The sequence below is a fragment of the Anastrepha obliqua genome, chromosome 1 (assembly GCF_027943255.1).
Source record: "Anastrepha obliqua isolate idAnaObli1 chromosome 1, idAnaObli1_1.0, whole genome shotgun sequence".
NCBI classification, from domain to species: domain Eukaryota; kingdom Metazoa; phylum Arthropoda; class Insecta; order Diptera; family Tephritidae; genus Anastrepha; species Anastrepha obliqua.
In genome coordinates this window covers 80029345-80050744 of record NC_072892.1, presented here as the reverse complement: position 1 = coordinate 80050744, position 21400 = coordinate 80029345, and the positions used below count along the sequence as shown (strand labels likewise).

Here is a 21400-nt window from a genome sequence, read left to right as displayed (position 1 = left end):
TTTAATTAATGAAATAATAATAAAGGGTGATTAGCTTGGAGGTACTCTTTCTATTACAGTGTTTTTGACAGATTACGCGTGACTATTGTCAAACTAAATACATCATTTTTTTCAGTATTCATTGGCATTTCATCATAGAAAGACTCACGCCTGTACATGCGTTTACAAATCGTACACGCGCTTAGGCCAACTTATGGAGTTCAGCGATGAGGCCCATTTTCGGCTTAATAGCTACGTTAATAAGCAAAATTGTCATATTTGGGCTAAAGAGCAACCCGAAGCCACATCCAGTAAAAGCAACCGTTTGGTGCAGCCTATGGACTGGAGGAATCATCGGCCCATATTTCTTCAAATTTTTTGATGCAATTGAACCCGTGATCTTCTTTGGTTTGACATTTAGGTATTTTTTTGAATAAATAAAAGCACGTTTATGCAGTTTTAGCAAAATCCAATAGATTATTACTAAACTGAGATTATATATTAAAAAATCATATTATATCTCATTATCACTGTCATCTTCATTCTTGGCTGCTAGACCCGCTTGAACTGCCTGATCGTACCATGGTTGAGGATGCAAGCGATATAGACCCTTCGTTTCTTTACTCACCAAACTGATTTCGAAATGGAAATCTTTATTTCTCAGTTCATTGCGCTCGTGCTAAATTATTCTGCCTACGCTCATTTCAGCAAATTTTAATTTCACTATTTCTGTTTTTGCCTGCTGTTCAGCTTTTCCGCTGGCACATGCAAAATGTCCAAATGATTTGTATTACTGTTTCTCATCCCATGAGGCTAGAATAACCGACACTCCAAATGGGCGTACAAGGTGTATGCGTGTACATAGGCCGACCCACGCTCTGTTAACTGTTTCAGTGACATTGTCCGTTCAAATTGTTGTCGAAAATTGGAAGGTCTTTGGGGCGCGATATCCAGCAGACCAGCAATGGCAATGCCAATATTTTTATTAAACCTTGATTATGAGGGTAGCCGTGTTATCTTCATACAATGCACGGGCAACAATCTTTTCCACGGCCAGTACAATACCGTTCTTTCCACGCATTCAATTACCGTTCCACTTATTTCCACGTCTTTGCCAGCATATTCAATTTGGTAGACGCGGCCATCGGGAGAAACTTGATATGCTGGCAAATTGTATCCAGCGCCTATTGAACTCATATTATTTAATTATTTAATGTTTAATTCACTACTCTTTTTACTCTACCAAGCATTAACGGACAAACCCTCTCACTTTCTCCCAGTGCAAAGTACTTAGGGTTAATTCTGGACTATAAACTTGCCTGGAAATTAAACATTGAAGAACGGGTAAAGAAAGAAGAAAACGCTTTATATGCCTGTAAACGTATGCTGGGAAGAAGATGGGGTCTTCAACCCAAGTATACATTATAGTTGTATAAGGCAGTTATACGACCAATTTTAACGTATGTTTCGGTACTTTGGTGGAAAGCTCTAGAGAGAGAATACAACATCAAATTACTTAGCAGAATACAAATATCAGCCTGTGCAATAACAGTCGGTGCGATCAGACCATGTCCTAGGGAGGCCCTGAACGCCTGACACACGTTATTCCGTTCTACATATCAAGAAGATTGCAACAATGAGGTTAGGTTAAATGAAGCGGGTCGCTGGAAGGAAAAAGCTAATGACCATGCCAATCTATTACTGCGTCAAACCCAGTATACCTCGAAGAGGACTGACTACATCGTCCCGACGGTGACATTCAGCCGAAATTTTGTCAATCTCTTTCCATCTCGGATAGAATAGAATAAGGGATTCTCACTAAACAAGTTCGACACTACAGTCTATACAGATGGCAGTAAAATGGATTGTGGTGTTGGAGCTGGTATATATTCTCATAGACTTAAAATTGAAAGATCTGTGCGTCTCCCTAATGCTTGCAGTGTCTTTCAGCCGGAAGTACTGGCAATTGGGGTAGCTTGTAGGCTACTAATCGCAGATCCCTCTTTTAAGGGCAATATCGCTATTCTTTCGGATAGCCAAGCTGCAATTACGGCACTGGGTTTAGCTACAAGAATCTTTAAATAGTGGAGCAAACCAGGAATAGCCTTACCATCTTGAGCGAAAACCATAAAGTTACCTTAATCTGGGTCCCGGTGCATCGGAGCATCGAAGGTAATGAACAAGCGGACGAACTGGCAAGAAGAGGATCTGTCATGAATATCGCTCTTGCAGAATCGGTATTCACACCACTAGATGCAGTCAAGAGCGCAATTTCCCTAAAATACCTCCGAATCGCAGATTGTAGATGGAGAGACCAGACAAAATGCAAAATTAGCAGAACGTTATGGCCCACCTACAACCTTAAGCAATCGTCCACATTGATAAACATGAAACGACGGGACGGCTGGAGACTAACGGCAGTCATAACTGGCTTTTGGTCTATAGGAGAACAAGCAGCCAAAATGGGCATCCCTCACAACACATACTGTCACAGTTGTAAACAACCGGAGAAAAAGGAAACAATCTTCCATTTTCTCTGCGAATGCCCTCCCTATGGAAGGACAGAATATTAACCCTGGGTAAACCGCTGTTCGAGAGCCTGGAACAGCTGTCTGGCTTAGATGTCAACAACCTGGATATTGTCATGCTGTAAATAACTGGTAAACAAGTGAGTAACCAACCAACCAATTCACTAGTCTATCAAAACAAGTGGAAAATAGCAAAAACTTAATTGGGATAGTTTTGTTTGCGAGCGATGAATTTGGTTCCCATAAGATGGTCAAGACTGGTCTCGAACCAGTGGATTGCCCACCAAAATTATGTAATATCACACCTTTGGACTTTTATTTGTGGCGGTATGTAAAGTCTAAATGCTTTGTAAATAAACCAACTTCGATTGAGGCTTTGGAAGCCAATATTACTAGGTTTATTTACGAGATACCCGTCGAAGCCCTCCGGCGAGTCATTAGATAACAGCCGAATTACGATGCAGTTGTGGCCAACATTTGAAAGAAATAATCGTTAAAAAATAAATGTCATGAACGATTCTACATAAAAATAATCAAGATTGCCAATTGATTTGGCCGCCGTAGCTGAATGAGTTCGTGCGTGATTACCATACGGGGGTGCGTAGGTTCGAATCTCCGCGAATTAACATCAAATAATAGAAAACGTTTTTTCTAATATTGGTAGCCCCTTGGCGGGCAATGGCAAACCTCCGAGTGTATTTCGCCCTGAAAAAGCGCCTCATAAAAACTCTGCTGTTCGGAATAGGCTTAAAACTGATACATATAAAATCCATTTTATTGGGGGATTTCTCTCTTATTTCATTATTGTATATATTAATATATTAAAACTTGTCGTACCTTTCTGCTTTGTATCATGAACATCCGTAGGTATTTTATTTAGTAGATTAAAACAGCTATGGCTATGGTATTTACATAAAATATTTGATGCAACTTTTTAGAAATTCTATCAAGCTAAAATCGTACAGTAAAATGCACTTACCCAAAATAAGGTATGTACGAACATGAATGCATTTATATATACAAGTAAAAGCCCTAGAACTATAAGTAAGAGCAAAACTTAATGCTTGACTTTGGCAATTGCAAATGTAATTTACAAATAACAATCATAGGTAGATGTACATAAATGTTGGAATGTATGCATATATATTTACATATTACTCACATATTAAGTTGCTTGCAGTGAATCGCTCTTTCGTCATGGTGGAAGTGGTGAAGATCTTTCGCAAAGATTAATTATTCACTAAGAGTATTTTCATGTTCGCAAAAGACAATCCAATGCCAAAACTGGTAGACTGATTGTATTGAAATATTTGTTCAAAGTATGAGTATTGGTACGTATGTGCTTGTGTACTTATGTATAAGTTTGCGTGCGTAAATTTGTGCAAGAAAGCGAGTTTGATCAAGTTAACACGTTGTCATTGTGACAGAAGTGTTGTTTCTTTTTTACAGTTGAATGGATAACATTGCATGCCTATTGATACATGTGTGTGTGTCCATTGAAATGATATTCTGAGTCACTGAAACCAACAGAGTTGGAATTTGTCATTACTAGTAAGTAAGAATATTTTAATAAATAAAAAACAAAATAAATTATTTGGCGCATCCACTTCTGTTAGGTGCTTGGCTGAGTCCCTCCTCGAATTTGTGGTGTACGTCTTGATGCCGTTTTAAGCCGACTCCGAACGCCAAGGGGCGACCAATATTAGAAAAAAACGTTTCTATTATTTGATGTTCATGCACGGAGATTCGAACCTACGCACACCCGAATGGTAGTCACGTTCCAAGCCATTCGGCTGCGGCGGCCGAACTAAGAATATTTTACTCCTTTATAGTCGACTAATAAAATAACGAATAATAATTACCTAATTCATACTTATCAAAATGCACTTTATTCTAACTTCTAAAGTCACTTGGTTGTTAGATATCCTTCATCCATCAAACACATGTGTATGTATGTATCCACTTTCTGATTTGAATTGGCAATCCCCACATTATGCGCGTAAAGCATTGGACAGAGTGGAGTTATAAATAATTCTGCGAAGTTCAAATGACGTAAACGCAATGGAGTCAACTCGAGCGCTATGATCAACAACAACCAGAAGCTCAATCCACTCATACGTGCATATAGTATGTGTGTGTATATGCCATCAAGTGCACTCGAGCGTGACAACGAACGACTCTACCACAAAATACCACCGAGTGTCTAAAAGCACTCATGCAGACGGAACCTTCCAAGCAAAGCTGTTTGCCTTTCGCGTGCTGAGTGTGTGGTTAGTTACTCCTTGTTGAACACATTTCCAGAAGCTAACAGGTGCCAACGGGTTGTGATTAATCATGAAAATCGATTTTTAATTAAGGAATCTTGTTAGCATATGCTATTATCAGCATTTGCATCAGCTCGCGAGCAGTCGATTTGGCGATGACGGTGACGATGACGATGACTACGCCTATGACGATGATTGTTGACAATGTCAATAGTGTGAATGTGATTGTGTGCTAAAGAATCATTGTTTGAAACGCATCGATAATCAGGGTTTGATGCGGTTAATCTCATTATTACAATGGACGGAGGCAATACTCCTGATAGCAGTGATCAAAGTTGTCTAATTAACTGACAGAGAGGAATGACAACTCTTAATAAAGTTGGCGAAATTTGTTATTGTATAAACTTGTTTGAAGGGATTAACTCTGATCAATTACTGCATTTTTTTAGTTGAATTTAAATTCTGATATAATCGGAATGCAATACAAGAATGCCTAATATTGTGCACAGGGCTGTATTAGAGGGCAGCGTGTGCTCCAGAGGTTTGCATTACCTGCTATGATACTATACAAATATATTTTTTTATTAATCACAACTATATTTTTAAGTAGCGTATTGCAATATTTCACATAACTTTTCACCTCGCGAGTAATAATAAAAAATTTCTTTGCACAGTTTGAAAATAAACATTTGCGGCCCAATACACTAGACATTGACTGGACAACGATGGGCATGAGACCGTCAAAGCTTGAAAAGTTCTACAAAATTTTATAAAAATATCTTTCAAAGTACTAAAGTTATATGACTTCACACAATATCAAATACTGTCACCTATACATATAAAAAAAACACTATTAATTCGCAAACGAACTATTCAAATTTCAAAAATGTTAGAATTAAAGATTTGTTGATTTCATTTACTTTCGCCCTACTATTATTCTTGTTGCCTATTTACTCTTTCATTTTACTTTCTTTATATCCTGTTCTGCTCACATAATTATGTACTTCTACATAATTTGGCCCTGCTGTATTGATTCGCTGCTTCGAGACGAAGGCTCTGCTCGTTAACCACAGTAAATGCAATTCCCTCACTTTGACACTTGTCACTGACACTTGCCAGTTTTATATACTTGTACTTTCAACGCCTTCTAAATTAACTGCGCACGCTTACGAACCCTGTCCAGCAACAAAAATGGCTACTAGACTATGTACATATTGTCTTTTTCATCCACACACTTTTTCGACTTCATGCCACCGGTCCACTCAGAGTTGAAGGTAAATGATGGTTTAGTCTTTATTTTTCTACAATGCCAAAAATTCAGCAATTTAATTTTAAGTAGATTAGTTAATAAGTATTTAGTATTAGTCTCTTTCCCCAATTTAATTGTAGCGTGTGACCGCCGTAGCTGAGTTGATTTCTGTGTGGCCCTGAGTCATCAAATTACAGAAAATTTTTTTCCTAGAGGCTGTCTCCGGAAGCAAGAGTACATTTTGCCATATTCTCATAAGAAGCATCAGTCGTTCAGAACCGGCATAAAACTGTAGGCCAATCCATCTGTATGACAACATCAAGACGCAAACCACAAATTGGAGGCCTATTTTACTTTTATTTATTTAGTATCTATTAATATTTTATAGAAAAGTATCTCTCTTTATAAATACAACAAAATGCAAATTTCCTCTCAAATTTCAAATGTTTTATCCCAATTCTAGGAATAGCTTTGGTATGCAACTGACTCTAAAATACCGTTGATTTTTTAAATTTTTTTGCTGAGGATGCTAGGCATAATCTTCCATAAAAAAAGTTTTAACGTACCATTTATGGAAAAAATGCTTTACAGTCAAGTTTTTGTTGCATAATTTATTAAACTCTTATATAACACTAAATAAATATAGTGGATGTGAAATAGCCAAAACTGGTCAAAATGTCCATGTGTTTTTACGCATATAAAGTGAGTGACATAATGATACTGATATATATTTTGTTTCAATTAATTTTATTATTTTTGTTTTATATTTTTATTATTTTTGCATTCTATAACAAAAACCTCATACATTGGAGCCTCAAAATTGTGTATAATATTTATAAAAATTCGACAAATCATCAAATTTCCTCACATTTTGGTCAGAATTTGTAAAAAATTGTGGGGTATGGAGTTGCATAGCCTATCCAATTCTAATTCAATTTTGAAGTGGTACTAATGCTCCATTTCAAAGATGTATTTATTATTTCTTAATTCCCATGAAAATGCTTGAAATTTTGATGAAAATTTGTTTAATTTTTATACATTTTGTACAAAGTTTGAAACTTGGATAAATATAGTACATATTTATTGTAGAATGAAACAAATCTGTAGAAACAATTTAAAATATAAATAAATAATAAGTCAAACTTTGTCATTAGGTGTTTTATAATTTAATTATAATTTTTATTAAAATAACTTATAAGCAACGTGGATGTGTGTAAAAGTGTGTATGCAAAAATATCAATGGCAACATTGTGTCGATACACTCAAGCACAAACACACACAAACCGATGTATTGTGTAAATATGTATGTAACCAAAAGAAAACAGTTGTTTTCTACGGCCAAAAGTAAGCAGCGCTGGGGAATCGTTTTATTAAACTCTATTGTTTCTACTCCTTATCTGCCATCATTATCAGTATGCATATGCCGAGTGTTTGTATATGTGTGCAAAATATAGAATACGTAAACTAATTAAAGATGAGGAGCGTGGAAATAAAGAGGAATGTGTCAAAATAGTCAGCTTTTTTAATCAAACATGAAAGGTAGGTTGGAATGAAGAAAATAGAAAAGAAACAAGGAATAAAGATTATAAAGAAAAAAGTTGTTTGTGAACAAAAAATAGTAAAAAAAAACTCTAGAATTACGTCACTTCAAGAACTAATAGTGACAAGTTCAATGAGAGTGAGCACCGGTAACGCTACATGCATAACCTTCTGCATTCCCTGAAAAATGTGTTTGTTCGGTATTCTTATGTGTACATTAGGACAAAGGGAATTTTTGAATTTTTTTGACTTTTAGTGACGAGCTTGAATGGAGGTTGACAAGTTGTGTCGGTATATGCAGTTTAATAAAAACTATCAAAATTTGATTAAGCTGGGGGCACCTCAAACAAATATCCTGCGAAGGCAATATATTGTGATTTTTTATTACTCTTATAAAGGTAACTTTTAATTGATATGCCATTACAAAAAAATTTAAAAATAATTTACATGTACTTTTGTTCCACCTTAACGTACGTAATGGATAAGTATGCAAATTTGTTGTAGTGTACAGTACCCAGCTACGATTCCAACATGCTTATAAAATATAAAATGCCGTACATCCTTTGATAGGCCTTGGCCGAGTTCTTCTCCTATTTGTAGTTTGCGCCTTGATATTTCTTTACTACTGATGATGACGCGAGTTTTATGCCATTTCTGAGTGCTAAATAGTTCCGTGTCAGAAATGCATTCAAAGATTTGCTGTTAGCAAGCGAGAACTGAGTGTTATTAGAGAAAAAAACACTTATTCTATCATGTCCAGAGCGGGCGGCGAGTCCGATAGCAACCTCCGCACTCCGTTGGGGCCATGAAAAAAAATTAATATATCACTTATCCTCAACGTAAGATAGACTTTTATGTACTTTAGAGTAACCTATGTAGCATAGAGAAGTTACATAAATTCTTAGAAATTTAACTTTGTACCGTGATTTTAAATAGAAACGGAAAGTTAGAATTTATAGAAATGTTCTAGCCTAATACATAGATGGCACTAGATTTATTGCATTCGCCTCTTTTTCAGTTAGTACTAACCTCAAAAGGCAGCTGTTAAAATTTCATAATATTCTATTCATTAGTTCGTGAGTTATTGTTATTTTCAAAACGAATTATTTTCAATGGAAAAAAAAGAATTTCGTGTTTTACTTTTACACTGCTTCTTGATGGAAAAAAATACAGTTGAAGCGAAGCAATGGCTAATGGAGTCCGCTCCATCATGCACAACGCATTAGATGTCCAAATGGGTAACACCAGAAAACAAAATCTCAAAAAAATCCATAAAACTGTTTTGAATGATCAGAAAGTGATGAAGAAGGTGTTGGCTTTATATTGCATGAACATTTGATTGTGAGAAAGTGGCTACCACGTTTGCTCACTGTTCAAAAGAAAGACAACGCACGGTGTCACAAGTCAATCAAAACATGGCAAAGCTACATGAATCGAACTTCGAATTGCTCCCACATCTACCGTATTCGCCAGACTTGCCGACTATCGGCTGCTCGCCGATATAAAATTTCGCTCGAATGAAGAGGTTATCGCTGAAATTGAGGCCTATTTTGAGGCAAAAGACATTCTACAAAAGTGGTATTGAAAGGTTTGAGCGGGGTAGAAATAATTGAGTTATTCTTGATGGAAATTTCGTTAATGAATCAAGCTAATTTTGAAAAAAAAATAAGTGTTTTCTTTGTTAGTCCCGGGAGTTATCAACCCACCTGTTAGTCTTATCTCTTAATTATTTCAATGTTTGCACTACATGTTTAAGTATTTCTTATGGAATTGAGCTTACACTATTTCTGTTGCATTTACGGCTTCTGTGAGTAGAAGCTTACAATTTTATTTTTTTACTTACCGCGTTACCCCGTATTGTTCAGTAAGCATTTCAAAGGGTTTCATTAGAACTACATATTAAATTCTGTAAGTTTATCTTCACTTTTATACACCTACACCACAATTGGAAAAACAAATGAATGAACTGAATTTAGTATTGGTTTTAATATATTTGGTATTAATATTGTCTATAGTTTTTGTATACATCTTCCTTACATATCTAGCATTTAATCAGGTCAAATAAATCAAATTTTAATTAAGAATTATATACAATTAATTTATTTTATTTGAGGTTACGTCCTTCCTATGTGGATTTAAGTAAATAATCATTAATAATATACATCCGTGTGGTATGTATGTACACATGTATGTGCGCTGGAAGTTAAGACATCAGCATATATACCTTAAATAGCTACCTACTCATATACTCTCTAACTTAAGTACATATCTGTGGACTTTTGACTGTTGACTTCAGGACTGACTTTTTGCAAAAACATTATATTTTAATTTAACATTTATAGAAATAGACTATTTTAACTATAGCTAGGAACACTATTTTCGGATACGATACCAAACCGATCCCTTTACCATTCAATGCCGATATTATGTCTCAATAGTTTTAAAACGATATTTTATGGAATCAATGTGGCAAAACAATCAAATCGTCAAACCGAACACTCTGAGATTTTTGAAGTCGCTGATTACCACCATTTTTAACCTCAACTCGGCACTATTTGCATATTTTCATTTTCTTATTTAGATTTTCAAATAGCTATAGCTTGTAGAATTTTGGTCCCGTCTAAAAACGATTATTGACCAAAATTGAACCTTCCCTCCATACATCCGAAAAAAAAGCAAAGTGTATCTCTTTTGCTGTTTTTTTAGAATTTATTCGTTGTTCTACCTAACTCTGCTCTATTTACAATTTAAAAAAATGGAACATTTTACGAAAAGTACGGACTGTGTTTAACTTTTTTGTAGTAAATAACGAGTATATCTGAGTTAAAATACAAAGCTTTTATTTTCCTAGCAGTTATGGCATTTCATTAGTGTTTCTCTGTGTTGCACACAAGCAAGCTATTTGGATAGATTTCAAAGTTTTTTGTTGATATTATCATTTTTAATTGTGAGTTTATACGATAAATTTCAATCGGGAAAATAATAAGATTTTGACTGGTTCGTAATTCGTGTGTAGATGCTTTTCCGAGCTCTATATTCTATAGCTCTTGGGAAAGGGAGATATGAAACCACCCTAGCTATTCTTACCCTTTTCAACATTATGAGCACACATAACTTTAAGAATAGTTAGAATATTATTTGATTAACATTTAACTCTTTTTGTGGAAATGTATGTGCTCGAGACAAAGTGGTAGCAAATCAAATCAAAATGTTTACCAGTTATGACTAAGTTTCTTGTTTATAGTGTTTATTATTTTATTAAGAGACTGTAGCTCAATCTTAACAAAAAACATATAAATTCAATCTTAAAATTTTGTATTATTGTAATATAGAATTAGAAAAATTCGACAAACTTAGATAATCCGATGGAGGAGATGGCTCGTGAATGAAGCAACGGTTCATCAAGAACTGTGATGCTAAGAAGAAGAACAAGAGAATAAATGTGCTAAAATCAAAGAGTTTAAACACTTCCAACTTGAACTTCGTAATGCAATTTTTTATTAATTCCTATGAAAATGTTTGAAATTTTGAATGAGTTTTATCAAGTTCTTATAAATTTTGTACAGTGCTCGAAACTTTGATTGATATGATATTTTTTGAATAATAAAATAAACAAAATTTTTATGAATTTAATAAAAGATCAATGAAAATTATGAAAGAAAAGCAAACAAAAAGTTGTCAAAACTGGTCAAAATGCTTGAGCGGTTTGTATATATGTAAGTGGCGAAAGCTCGGTTTATTAACGTATGTAAATAATGTCAGCTTATGTAGTTTTGGTTAGCATACAATACTACGTTGTAGACAAATCCCATTATTAAGTGTTTGGCTAAACTTCCTCTCCCGTTTGTGGTGTACGCTTGATGTTATTTCACAATTGAACGGGTCTATGGTCTTATGTCGCTGAAACGTAGATGGTAGTTTAGAGAAACTTTTACATAGTAGATTTGCACATGGAGTTTTGCTATTTTGCTATTGTCTACCTAGTTTCAGAAAAACATATCCTGGAAGAATTAATAAATACTAATAATTTATCAGAAAGATGTCATTTAGCGTGAAAAGCCCTTTGTACGCATTGTTCCTTTGTAATTCTTGACGCCTACAGTTTTACAGCCATGGGAGTTCGAGAAAATCGGAGTTTCGTCTATATAATTTATAGATATATATATATATATATATATGTTGTATATATAATTGGCTACTCCTCCTATTTTTGATATGCGTCTTTCTACAATTGGAGAGACCTACAGTTTTACGCAGATGGGGCTTTTTATGAGGAGTGTTTTCTTGTCCAAAATACAGATGGAGATTTGCATTTGCAATTGTCTGCCGAGCAACCACTACAAACGCCTTTTCTGTTAATTGGTATTTCGTGCGCTTTAAAAAAAATAGGACCAAAGAAATTCTAGTGCTACTTTAGAGTACTAAGTAAAGATATTCAAAAAAACGTAAGAATTGCAGGAAATCCAACTTTTAAAATAAATTTTTTTTTTTTGAAAAATATCAAAATGAAACACAACCTTTTTTTTAATAAATGTTTTTTTTTTTAAAATATCAAAATGAAACACAACCTTTTTTTAACTTAAATTAGTAAAAATTAATTTAAAAAAATTTCTAATTCAATTCGTTTAAATTATATGCGAGACAATATTGAAATTGGTTTCCTTAAGCTCTAAAAATCGTAAGGTCTTTTAATATTTATAATAGTATATTAAATTTACTTTAAAAAGTGTTTTAGTTGTGTTTGTTTTACAAGTTGAAAACCTGCCTTAAGAGGACCCGGTGGTCTAGAAATTTTAAAAATCGATTTTTTGTTTTTCCAATATTTCGAAAGTATAGTATCTAAAGAATATACTGTGAAATTTTCATGCGGAAATTCCCAATATTATAGCTTCTATAGCCCATTAACTACATAGGTACAGAGCGGTACGCTCGCTCCTGTACCTCAAACTTTAAACTCATTTATCTCGAAACGATTGTTTTCAGCCTGGTGTTGTCAAAAAAAAAAACTATTCAACCGAATCGTTTGAAATTTTAATAAGTTGCTCACAACATCAATGGTTATCGCTCGTACAAGAATTATATTATTATTTCAATTATTTCGTATTTTTTCGATTAAAAAACTGTCAAATTCAAAACCGCGCCATTTTGTAATTTGGACATATGTAGCTAGAGTCGTTTTTGTGTTTTAGATAAATAGAAGAGCCTAAATGGGCAATACAGGTCCAATTTTTCGGGAGGGTTAACTTTAGCGCCATTTTTTAAATTAAGATTAACAATCTTTTTTTCATTTTTGTAAGTAAAAGAAACTAAATAAAAAGCCTAAAAAATTTAAATATCGTTTTTCATTTTTTGATTGTAAAAAAATTCCTGAAAATACCCTAAATTTTTGAGCTCTGGACCACCGGGACCCTTTTAGTTTTAGTCGGCTCCGAATAGCTAATTAAGAATCTTTAGGGGATGAAATATGTACTCCTCCAGGACGCTAGCCTGTCTCGTCATGTGCAAACTCTTACTTATGAGCGTGCACACATATAATTCTTTATTTTCGGTATCAGTCTTTTCAATTCAAAATTAATGAATATCCAAATTATGTAGAACGATACCTTATGTGAGTATCAATGCATACTTTAAATATGATATCGTGTCCCTAGCTATAGCTATGAAGGCATAGAGCATTCAAATCCTGTTGTTTGGTGCTTGGTAGGCCAAAATTCCTCAGATAATTGTATGTATCTATGTACATTGATATTGTTACTTAACTAATTCACTGCATTTCCCGAATCTGCTTTTGGCCACTTTTAAAAGAGGCAATTTGAACATATACATATATGGATGTAAAGAATACAACTATGTTGGTTGCAAGTATGCTATATACATATGTACTTACATAGTATACTTAATTTGAACTTTCATGTATTGTATGTACAAAGTAACGCAAAATTAATCATCCAAATTATTTTTGTGTAACTTTTTACTAAATAAAAAAAATGATTTCGAGTGATGGAAATCTTTATTTGGATCTTTAAAATTTTTTCTTTTAAGTGGAAAAGATGATATCCGACAATTGCCTGCCGCCAGTACTGATACACATTTGTGTCCGCTCAATGAATTTTCGCAAGATTTTCGGCGATAACTGCTCGCAAAAACGGGAGGAAGTCGTTTATCAAGGCCCTGTAGCCAGATGACGTCGTCAAAAAAATACGTCCCAAATACTCCTTGCGCCGGAACGCCGCACCACACAATGGTTTTGAGTGGATGAAAGAATTCTTTGTCTATCACACGCCTATTTTCAGTGCTTCAAGAACGAAGAATTTGCTTATTGACGTAATCGCTTAAGTGAAAATGTACTTCGTCGCTCCTGATGACAGTTTCAATACAAAATCGTCCTCTTCGTTGTTAAGGTTGAGGATGATTTAACATTAATTCACACACCACCAACGATCAGCAGGCATTAACTGATGAACGGTTTGCACTATTTCTACACTAATATGCGTAAGTCTTTCTCTAAAATTCGCTGTAAGGTCCGTGCTATGATTTACATTTGCGTAGCCCGTCGTCTGGTTGATGTTTTTTCGTCTGTTCGAGTCGAGCATCTTGTCTGTTTGTATACTCCTGCTATTTAACAAGTGTCGAATATGATTGACGTACGGCGCCACTTGCAGAAATTATAATATCTTTCGATATGACGATTAATTTTGCGCCACCTTGCATAAACTTATTTATTCACATAATATGTTGATATAAGGATATACAAATATATATACAAGTACATATAGTTATGTATATACACTTAATAACAATTCCTCATATAAATAAGTATGTATTACATGCGCTCTTCGTACCCAATAACTTATTTAGTTTTGTTTAACTATTTTAATAACAAGAAATACTTAAATACAAAAAAACAGTTTTGCGTAGCTTTATATAAAACTGGCAATTGAACCACGATGAGCCTCGCCGTTTAAGTTATCGTGGTTAATTTTTTCGCAGCTTCAGAAAAAAATGACTCTCATTTAAATACTATAATATATTTGCAAATTAGATTCACCACTCAATCGAAATGAATTAATTAATTATAGTTTAAGAACCTTATCCCAAACGTCTATCCCATGCTCTTGATTTCTACAGTGTAGTCAGATCATAATCTTGTTTTATGTGTTGCAGATTCGCCATCATATCTGGTTGCTGTTGTGGTGGCGGAAGTGATGCGTGGACATGTTGAGCGTCGGGATGTAGACTCGCATGCATTTGATTGTTGGCGTTGGCGGTCGCTTGCAAGCTACCAGGAACATTAACACCACCATTCGTATGGCTATTTGGTAGTTGCTGCTGCTGTTGTTGTTGAGATCCATTGTAATTGCCACTTCCGTTAGTATTGCTATTATTGCATGGGTGCTGGTGAAGCGTTGGGGCGCTAAGCAAATTCGCCGCATCATTAGGTAAGGGCATATACGACGTATTCCCCAGAGAAGAGCTTACGTCGCCGATGCTTTCTAGGCTATCCGTTCGTATGCACTGAAAGTCAATAAGAGGAAAAATACAAGAGATTTAAACTAGAAATGCGAATAATGGGTAAAAAGATAAAAAGTACAAAATAATTCAATGAAAATATTCGGTAGTAAGTATGGAAGCCAAGGCCCAAAGCATTTCTTAGATTAAAATGTGGATTATGCAAAAAATAGAACAAGGAAAATTTGTGGATTTTTCAGTTTTTAGATTAAGCAACAAGGAATATTTTAATTAAAATATTTTTTTTAAAAAAGGAGGGATGATTTAACAAAATAATTTTAATTGGAATAATTTAATAAATTTGTAGATCATCAGAATAGATGCAGTGCTTTTAAATGAAGGCGTATCATAGGACAAAACTTTTAGATAATGGAGAACAGTGAATTGAATACACAAAAAAAGAAAGAAAAAATTGCTATGCAAAATGAAAAAATTACTATGTATATAAAAAATAGCTTGTTTAAGCGAAAATATTAAATAAATGTAATTAGTTTTTTGAGTCAAGTGTAAGGCTTACACAAAACCCTATAGAAAATATCAGATTTAGACATTGCAGGGAAATTAAATGAATAGTTTTTGAATTTCGCGAAATATCTGCCAACGAATTACACTCTATGTGTAAATATCTAAAGAATAAATTTAATTGTGATAATATTAGTTGACCTCATTGGGTTACACTAGTGCTACATTAGGAGGAGGATCATTAATACAGTAGACTACCTGCAGTAGACTACCTAAAAAGAGTGGCAAAGTATTGAAAAGCAAACTTATTTTGTGGCTGAATATTTAGACTGTGCATTTTATTATAAAAATGCGTGTTCTGTTAAGAAAGTTTATCGCGCCCTTCTTCCATTTTATGGTCAGTTTAATCGACCAGTTAATGTGACTAAATTTAGAACCAAATTTACATTATTGGACATCAAATCACCAACACGCTTACGTAGAGTGCGAACTGAAGAAAATATCGCAGCTGTATCGGCCAGTGTTAATGATGACCATCAATTATCGATTCGTCGCCGTTCGCAGGAATCGGGCCTCTGTTACTCAACAAAGTGGAAAATTTTGCGAAAGGATTTAGGTGTGAGGCCTTTCAAAATACAGCTGGGGCAAGAATTGAAGCCGAACGACCTACCGCAACGCAGAATTTTTGGTGAATGGGCTTTTGGAAAGTTGGCCGAAGATGCAATTTTTTATCGAAAAATTGTGTTCAGCGACGAAGTTCATTTTTGGATCAATGGGTACGTAAATAAGCAGAATTGTCGATTTTTGAGTGAAGATTAGCCAGAAGAATTGCAAGAGCTTCCAATATATCCAGAAAAGTTCACAGTTTGGTGCGGTTTATGGGCTGGAGGTATCATTTGACCGTACTTCTTCAAAGATGCTGCGAATCGTAACGTAATTGTGAATGGTGAGCGCTACCGTGAAATGATATCCAACTTTTTTTTGCCCAAAATGCAAGAGCTTGACTTGAATGACATGTGGTTTCAGCAAGACGGTGTCACATGCCACACGCACGCATAACAATGGAGTTGTTGAGAGGCGAGTTCGGTGAACATTTTATTTCACGTTCGGGACCTTTCAATTGGCCACCCAGATCGTGCGATATAACGCCTTTAGATTATTTTTTGTGGGGCTATGTTAAAGCTCATGTCAAGCTGAAGCGCAGTCGCGGTCAACATTTGCTTGAAATAATCTTCAAACATTAAATTATATGGACTGTACTATCGATTTAAATAAAAATTGCATGCATTTTTCTGAATTTTACGTGTGTTTTTTTGAAAACTTTCCTATAGCTCTTAAAAAATCACCCTTTATTAGGATTTACACAAACAATGAGCATAATATTATATGAAGTGAACATATTCAGTAGAAATTGGGAAGATTATATTAAAAACACCAATCTTTATAAATCAAAAATATTTAAGTTAAAATTGTAATAGAATTAAATAAGTGTAAAATAGAGTATACAAAATACCAATAAAGATTAATAATAAGAAAATATAGCCAACTTAAACTCATTTGAACTCTGATTCCGAATATTTTATATGGGGTATCCTTATTTAATATTGCTTCATAAAGTGTATTTGGAAGTGATATACACAATTTCTCTAAGGTTTCCAAAGAAATTTCAACCCAACCTTGTTTTATGGCCGCTATTAAAGCTTCCTTATTACCAAATTGACTTTAAGGGACAAATTTTCCATGAAAATTGACCGAAAGCGGTAGTAAAAGGTGGAAAAGCTTTCTCAAGTATGCCTTTGTGGCGCTTTGCATTCATTCTTGAGGTATGAAACTAAACACACAACACCACCTTCGCTATTATAATATGTAGGCAAGTCAAATGACTTTTTCGCGTATCATGGAAATAATAATTACAGCCATCTGGTTCCTGTAAAAAAATTATTATTATTATAAATGATTTTTTAAAATCTTTCGCCTGAGAAAACCATTTCGCGGCAGAACTGAAGGCAGCAGGATTTCAGATGCGTTAAGGGGTGGTTTTTCCTTACTTTCAGTCCTTTTGCATGCTAATCACTTTAGATGATGCGTTTTAATATAGCCAGGCTAGTACTAACAACGGATTCCACCTTGCACGTACCTCCTTTAATATTTTCTCCATAGCTTAAGTTATTTTTTAAAAAAATGTTGACCACATTTTGGCTGCGACCAGTTTTCTTCGCGATATGTCGATGGTTTAAGCAGGATTCCATAAACGCTCTAATTTATCATTTTTATTCTGCGGTTAAAGGTTTTCCCAGGCCCATTTTAAAAAACTTGTAGGCAAGTTTACACTGCTTTCTAACGATATTTGCCACAATTTCTCTTGAACCTATTGCAATGAGGTGAAAAAATTGAAAGCTTTTCTTATATTTGCATCCGAGACTGGCTCATTTTGGCCTGAGAGCGCGCCCAGGAACTCGTTTGAGTATTAGACATAATAAGCCAAAAATACTTATAATTTTTTTTTTCTTTTGTAAAGTCATTCAATTCGAACTAAATAAATTAAATAAAAGCTTTTGTTTTTAGAATTTTGGCTTCTACTTTTAAATATAATAATATTTAATATGTATGTATATGTTATTCCATGGAAGACCATGTCTTGGGTTTTTGTAAATATGTGCTTATGTATATGTAAATTTTTTATACTTTGCTTTAAAAACGAATATAATTCAATTGAAATCTTCATTAGTAGAAATTTTTATTTTTGTTTTGCTTAGCTTATTCTGTTTTAAAAATTTGTTTTTCTCAACAATTTTTTTTTAAGTTTCGTTCAACATTCAAAACAGGCAACATTCTCTATATTTCTTTATATGTAATTATGTTTTTCGTCTGCATTATTGATGCCTTTCAATGTTAAGTAATTACATTTAAATCTTAATTTTTAAATTTTTGCTATGTATCTATTTTATATTCATTGTGCTTATTTTTATTGGGTATATGAATATACGTATATATGTGTTGTATATATAATATATGTTAAATGGGTAATATAGGACTCCTGAGGAACCGTTTTACCGATGTGGCCCAAGTTATAAAAAATTCATAAAAATCAAATGTGGCCATAAAATTGGCTTTGAATTTTGAATTTTAGTAAACGTTTTTACTATCGATGTGGTAATTTATATCGCCTGTCATATAATAAATGTCACAACAATCATTTTCTCTTAGAGCAATGCACTACTTTACTGAACGAAACTGCTACGATTTTGACTATTTAGTTATTTATACGAAATATAATTATAAACAGGCGGCCGCCGTAGCCGAATGGGTTGGTGCGTGATTACCATTCGGAATTCACAGAGAGAACGTTGGTTCGAATCTCGGTGAAACACCAAAAATGAAGAAAAAAAAATGTCTAATAGCGGTCGCCTTTCGGCAGGCAATGGCAAACCTCCGAGTGTATTTCTGCCATGAAAAAAGCTCGTCATAAAAAAATATCAGCCGTTCGGAGTCGGCTTGAAACTGTAGGTCCCTCCATTTGTGGAACAACATCAAGACGCACACCACAAATAGGAGGAGGAGCTCGGCCAAACACCTAATAGAAGTGTACGCGCCAATTATTTATTTTTTTTTTTTTGTATAGTTATAAACAGTTGCATTGCAAGACTAAATAAACTAACAGCTGTGGCTATCGATCTGGCGTATTTCTAAAAGTTTCTTATAATATATTATAAAATACTGTTGAATAAGAATCGTATTAGTCTAAGACTATAGAATTTCCCTTTCAAAATTCTTCATTTCAAAGTATTCTTTCAAAATATGCATTATTCAATTATGCATTTAAGTATGGCAGAGACGAGAGCCTCATTGCCACATTTTCAAAGGATTGCTTGAGCTTGGATTCATTTGAGTGCACCTAAATTATTAGATTTTTGTAAAATCAGTGATGGCAAAGCATTAAATATTTCAAATTATTTCAGGTTTTTAAATATCTATGAGAAATGCACGTTGATTGCATTTGATTTCAGAGAAACAAAAAACACTAAAACGGGAAATAGGCAGTAAATCACTTTTGTTTTTTTTTTTGCCGTTTTAATATCCAAAAAGCACTACATCTCGTCCCCTTAGTATAACAATAGCCTATGTGCTCATAGACTATTATTTTTTTATTGAATTTTTGGATTTTCCATCGTCGATTTTATATGTGGTCAAAATTTTGTCAAATTCTAGTTCCACAAAGTGGGTCAAAACGTCAGTCAAAAAATAATAAATATTTACAGGCATAACGAGATTTGAGTGAGAGCTACTTTCGACAAAAAGTTTGAAATTCATTTTCTCAAAACATCAAAAAATTTATAGGCTATTTTAATACTAAGGGGCCGATCAGATACTGAAAGCACCAAGCAAACCAGCGAAAATAAAATTAACGAATTTTGTTCTTTTTCATGTTATCTAACGTTTCTAACAAAGGCTTTTGGCCCGACGGTATACCGACAGAGCTGCTCAAAGCCAACGGTGAAGGGTCCGTGGGGCGCATGTGCAAGCTATTAGGCGAGATTAGGTAAATGCCTAATGGTTAACTGCTAAATGTATTCTGCCCACTCTCTCCCACCATGTCCAATTTTGGATCCCCGCTAAATTTACTATATATGACTTGTTATTTTGTGCTCAACCCTCATACAAAACAAACCACTAGGAGTGAATAAAATCTCATGAAGGTTCCTTGAGGACATCTTAATTGACGAAATCTTTACATATCCAAGAATCTTCAAAAAAAAATTCAACGAATTTTGATTGGTGTTTGTGCTTTGAAAATCTTGAATGATTTCCTTACTTCACTCGGTAAGATGGAAGTATTTGTAAAGCAACAATACACACGCAATAATACATATAATCAACTAAAACAATAAGCGACCTTAAACGGTACTTTTGTAGATGGACCCTTGGAAAATCCTTGGAAAATCTCAGCCAAACGCAAAATCTTTATTTATTAATTTCATAACTTTAAAAATCTTAGTAGACATTTTCATGACCCTACTTTAGAGATTAGGGATATCAGTGAATTTGAGCCGCCAAAAATTATACAATTAAGTTGTAATTCAAGCTTTCTATCGCGTACAACGCCTTCTTTCCTTAACAACAGTCCAACAGAATTCTACCGGAAAGCTGGTAAAAAAGGTAAAATTGGTAAATCTGAAAAAGTCGTCGCAAAATGTACCTGTATTACTTTTCTTCTTCTTGTTTGGCCCGATAACCGCTAAAGCGATTTTGGCCGAGTAGAACAAAGCGCACCAGTCGTTTCTTTCTCATGATAACTGGCGCCAGTTGAAAACACCAAGTGAAGGCAAGTTCTTTTGTACCTGATCTTTCCAACGCAGAGGAGGTCTTCCTCCTCACCTGTTCCTTTCACAGTCGGAGTGTTTGTATCCATTCGGCCGACATGACCTAGCCAACGAAGCCGTTGGATCTTTATTCGCTGCGCTATGTCTATGTCGTCGTAAAGCATATACGAATCATTGCTCTATCACCTATGATACTCGCCGTCAGCAACGTACAAAGGTCCAAAAATCTTACGCAGAATCTTTTTGTCGAACACTCCAAGGGACGTTTCATCGGATATTGTCATCGTAAAAGCTTCAGCGCCATACGATAGGACGGGCATGATGAGAACCTTGTAGAGTGTTAGTTTCGTTCGTCGAGCGAGGACTTTACTACTCAATTGCTTACTTACTCCAAAGTAGTACTTGTTGGCAAGGGAGATTCTTCGTTAGATTTCAAGGCATTGTTATCGGCGTTATTGCTGGTTTCTAGATAAACGCAGTCTCTTACAATCTCGACATCATAACTGTCAATGAGTGGTTGCCGATATGCAAGTGCGCAGAATGTTTGTT

General features: G+C 34.5%; 1 protein-coding gene and 1 pseudogene across 1 annotated transcript in view; both read right to left on the bottom strand.

The window, feature by feature from the left end:
* Positions 1-428: 428 nt before the first annotated feature.
* Positions 429-1176, bottom strand: LOC129244707 (proteasome subunit alpha type-3-like; annotated as a pseudogene).
* Positions 1177-14634: 13458 nt separating this feature from the next.
* Positions 14635-21400, bottom strand: part of LOC129248494 (homeotic protein deformed) — a 59364-nt gene continuing 52598 nt past the window's right edge. Inside the window, exon 5 of the mRNA XM_054888059.1 lies at positions 14635-15074. Within this exon, the coding sequence (XP_054744034.1) occupies positions 14682-15074 (393 nt within the window). The 3' untranslated portion in view covers positions 14635-14681. The remainder of the gene's footprint in view (positions 15075-21400) is intronic.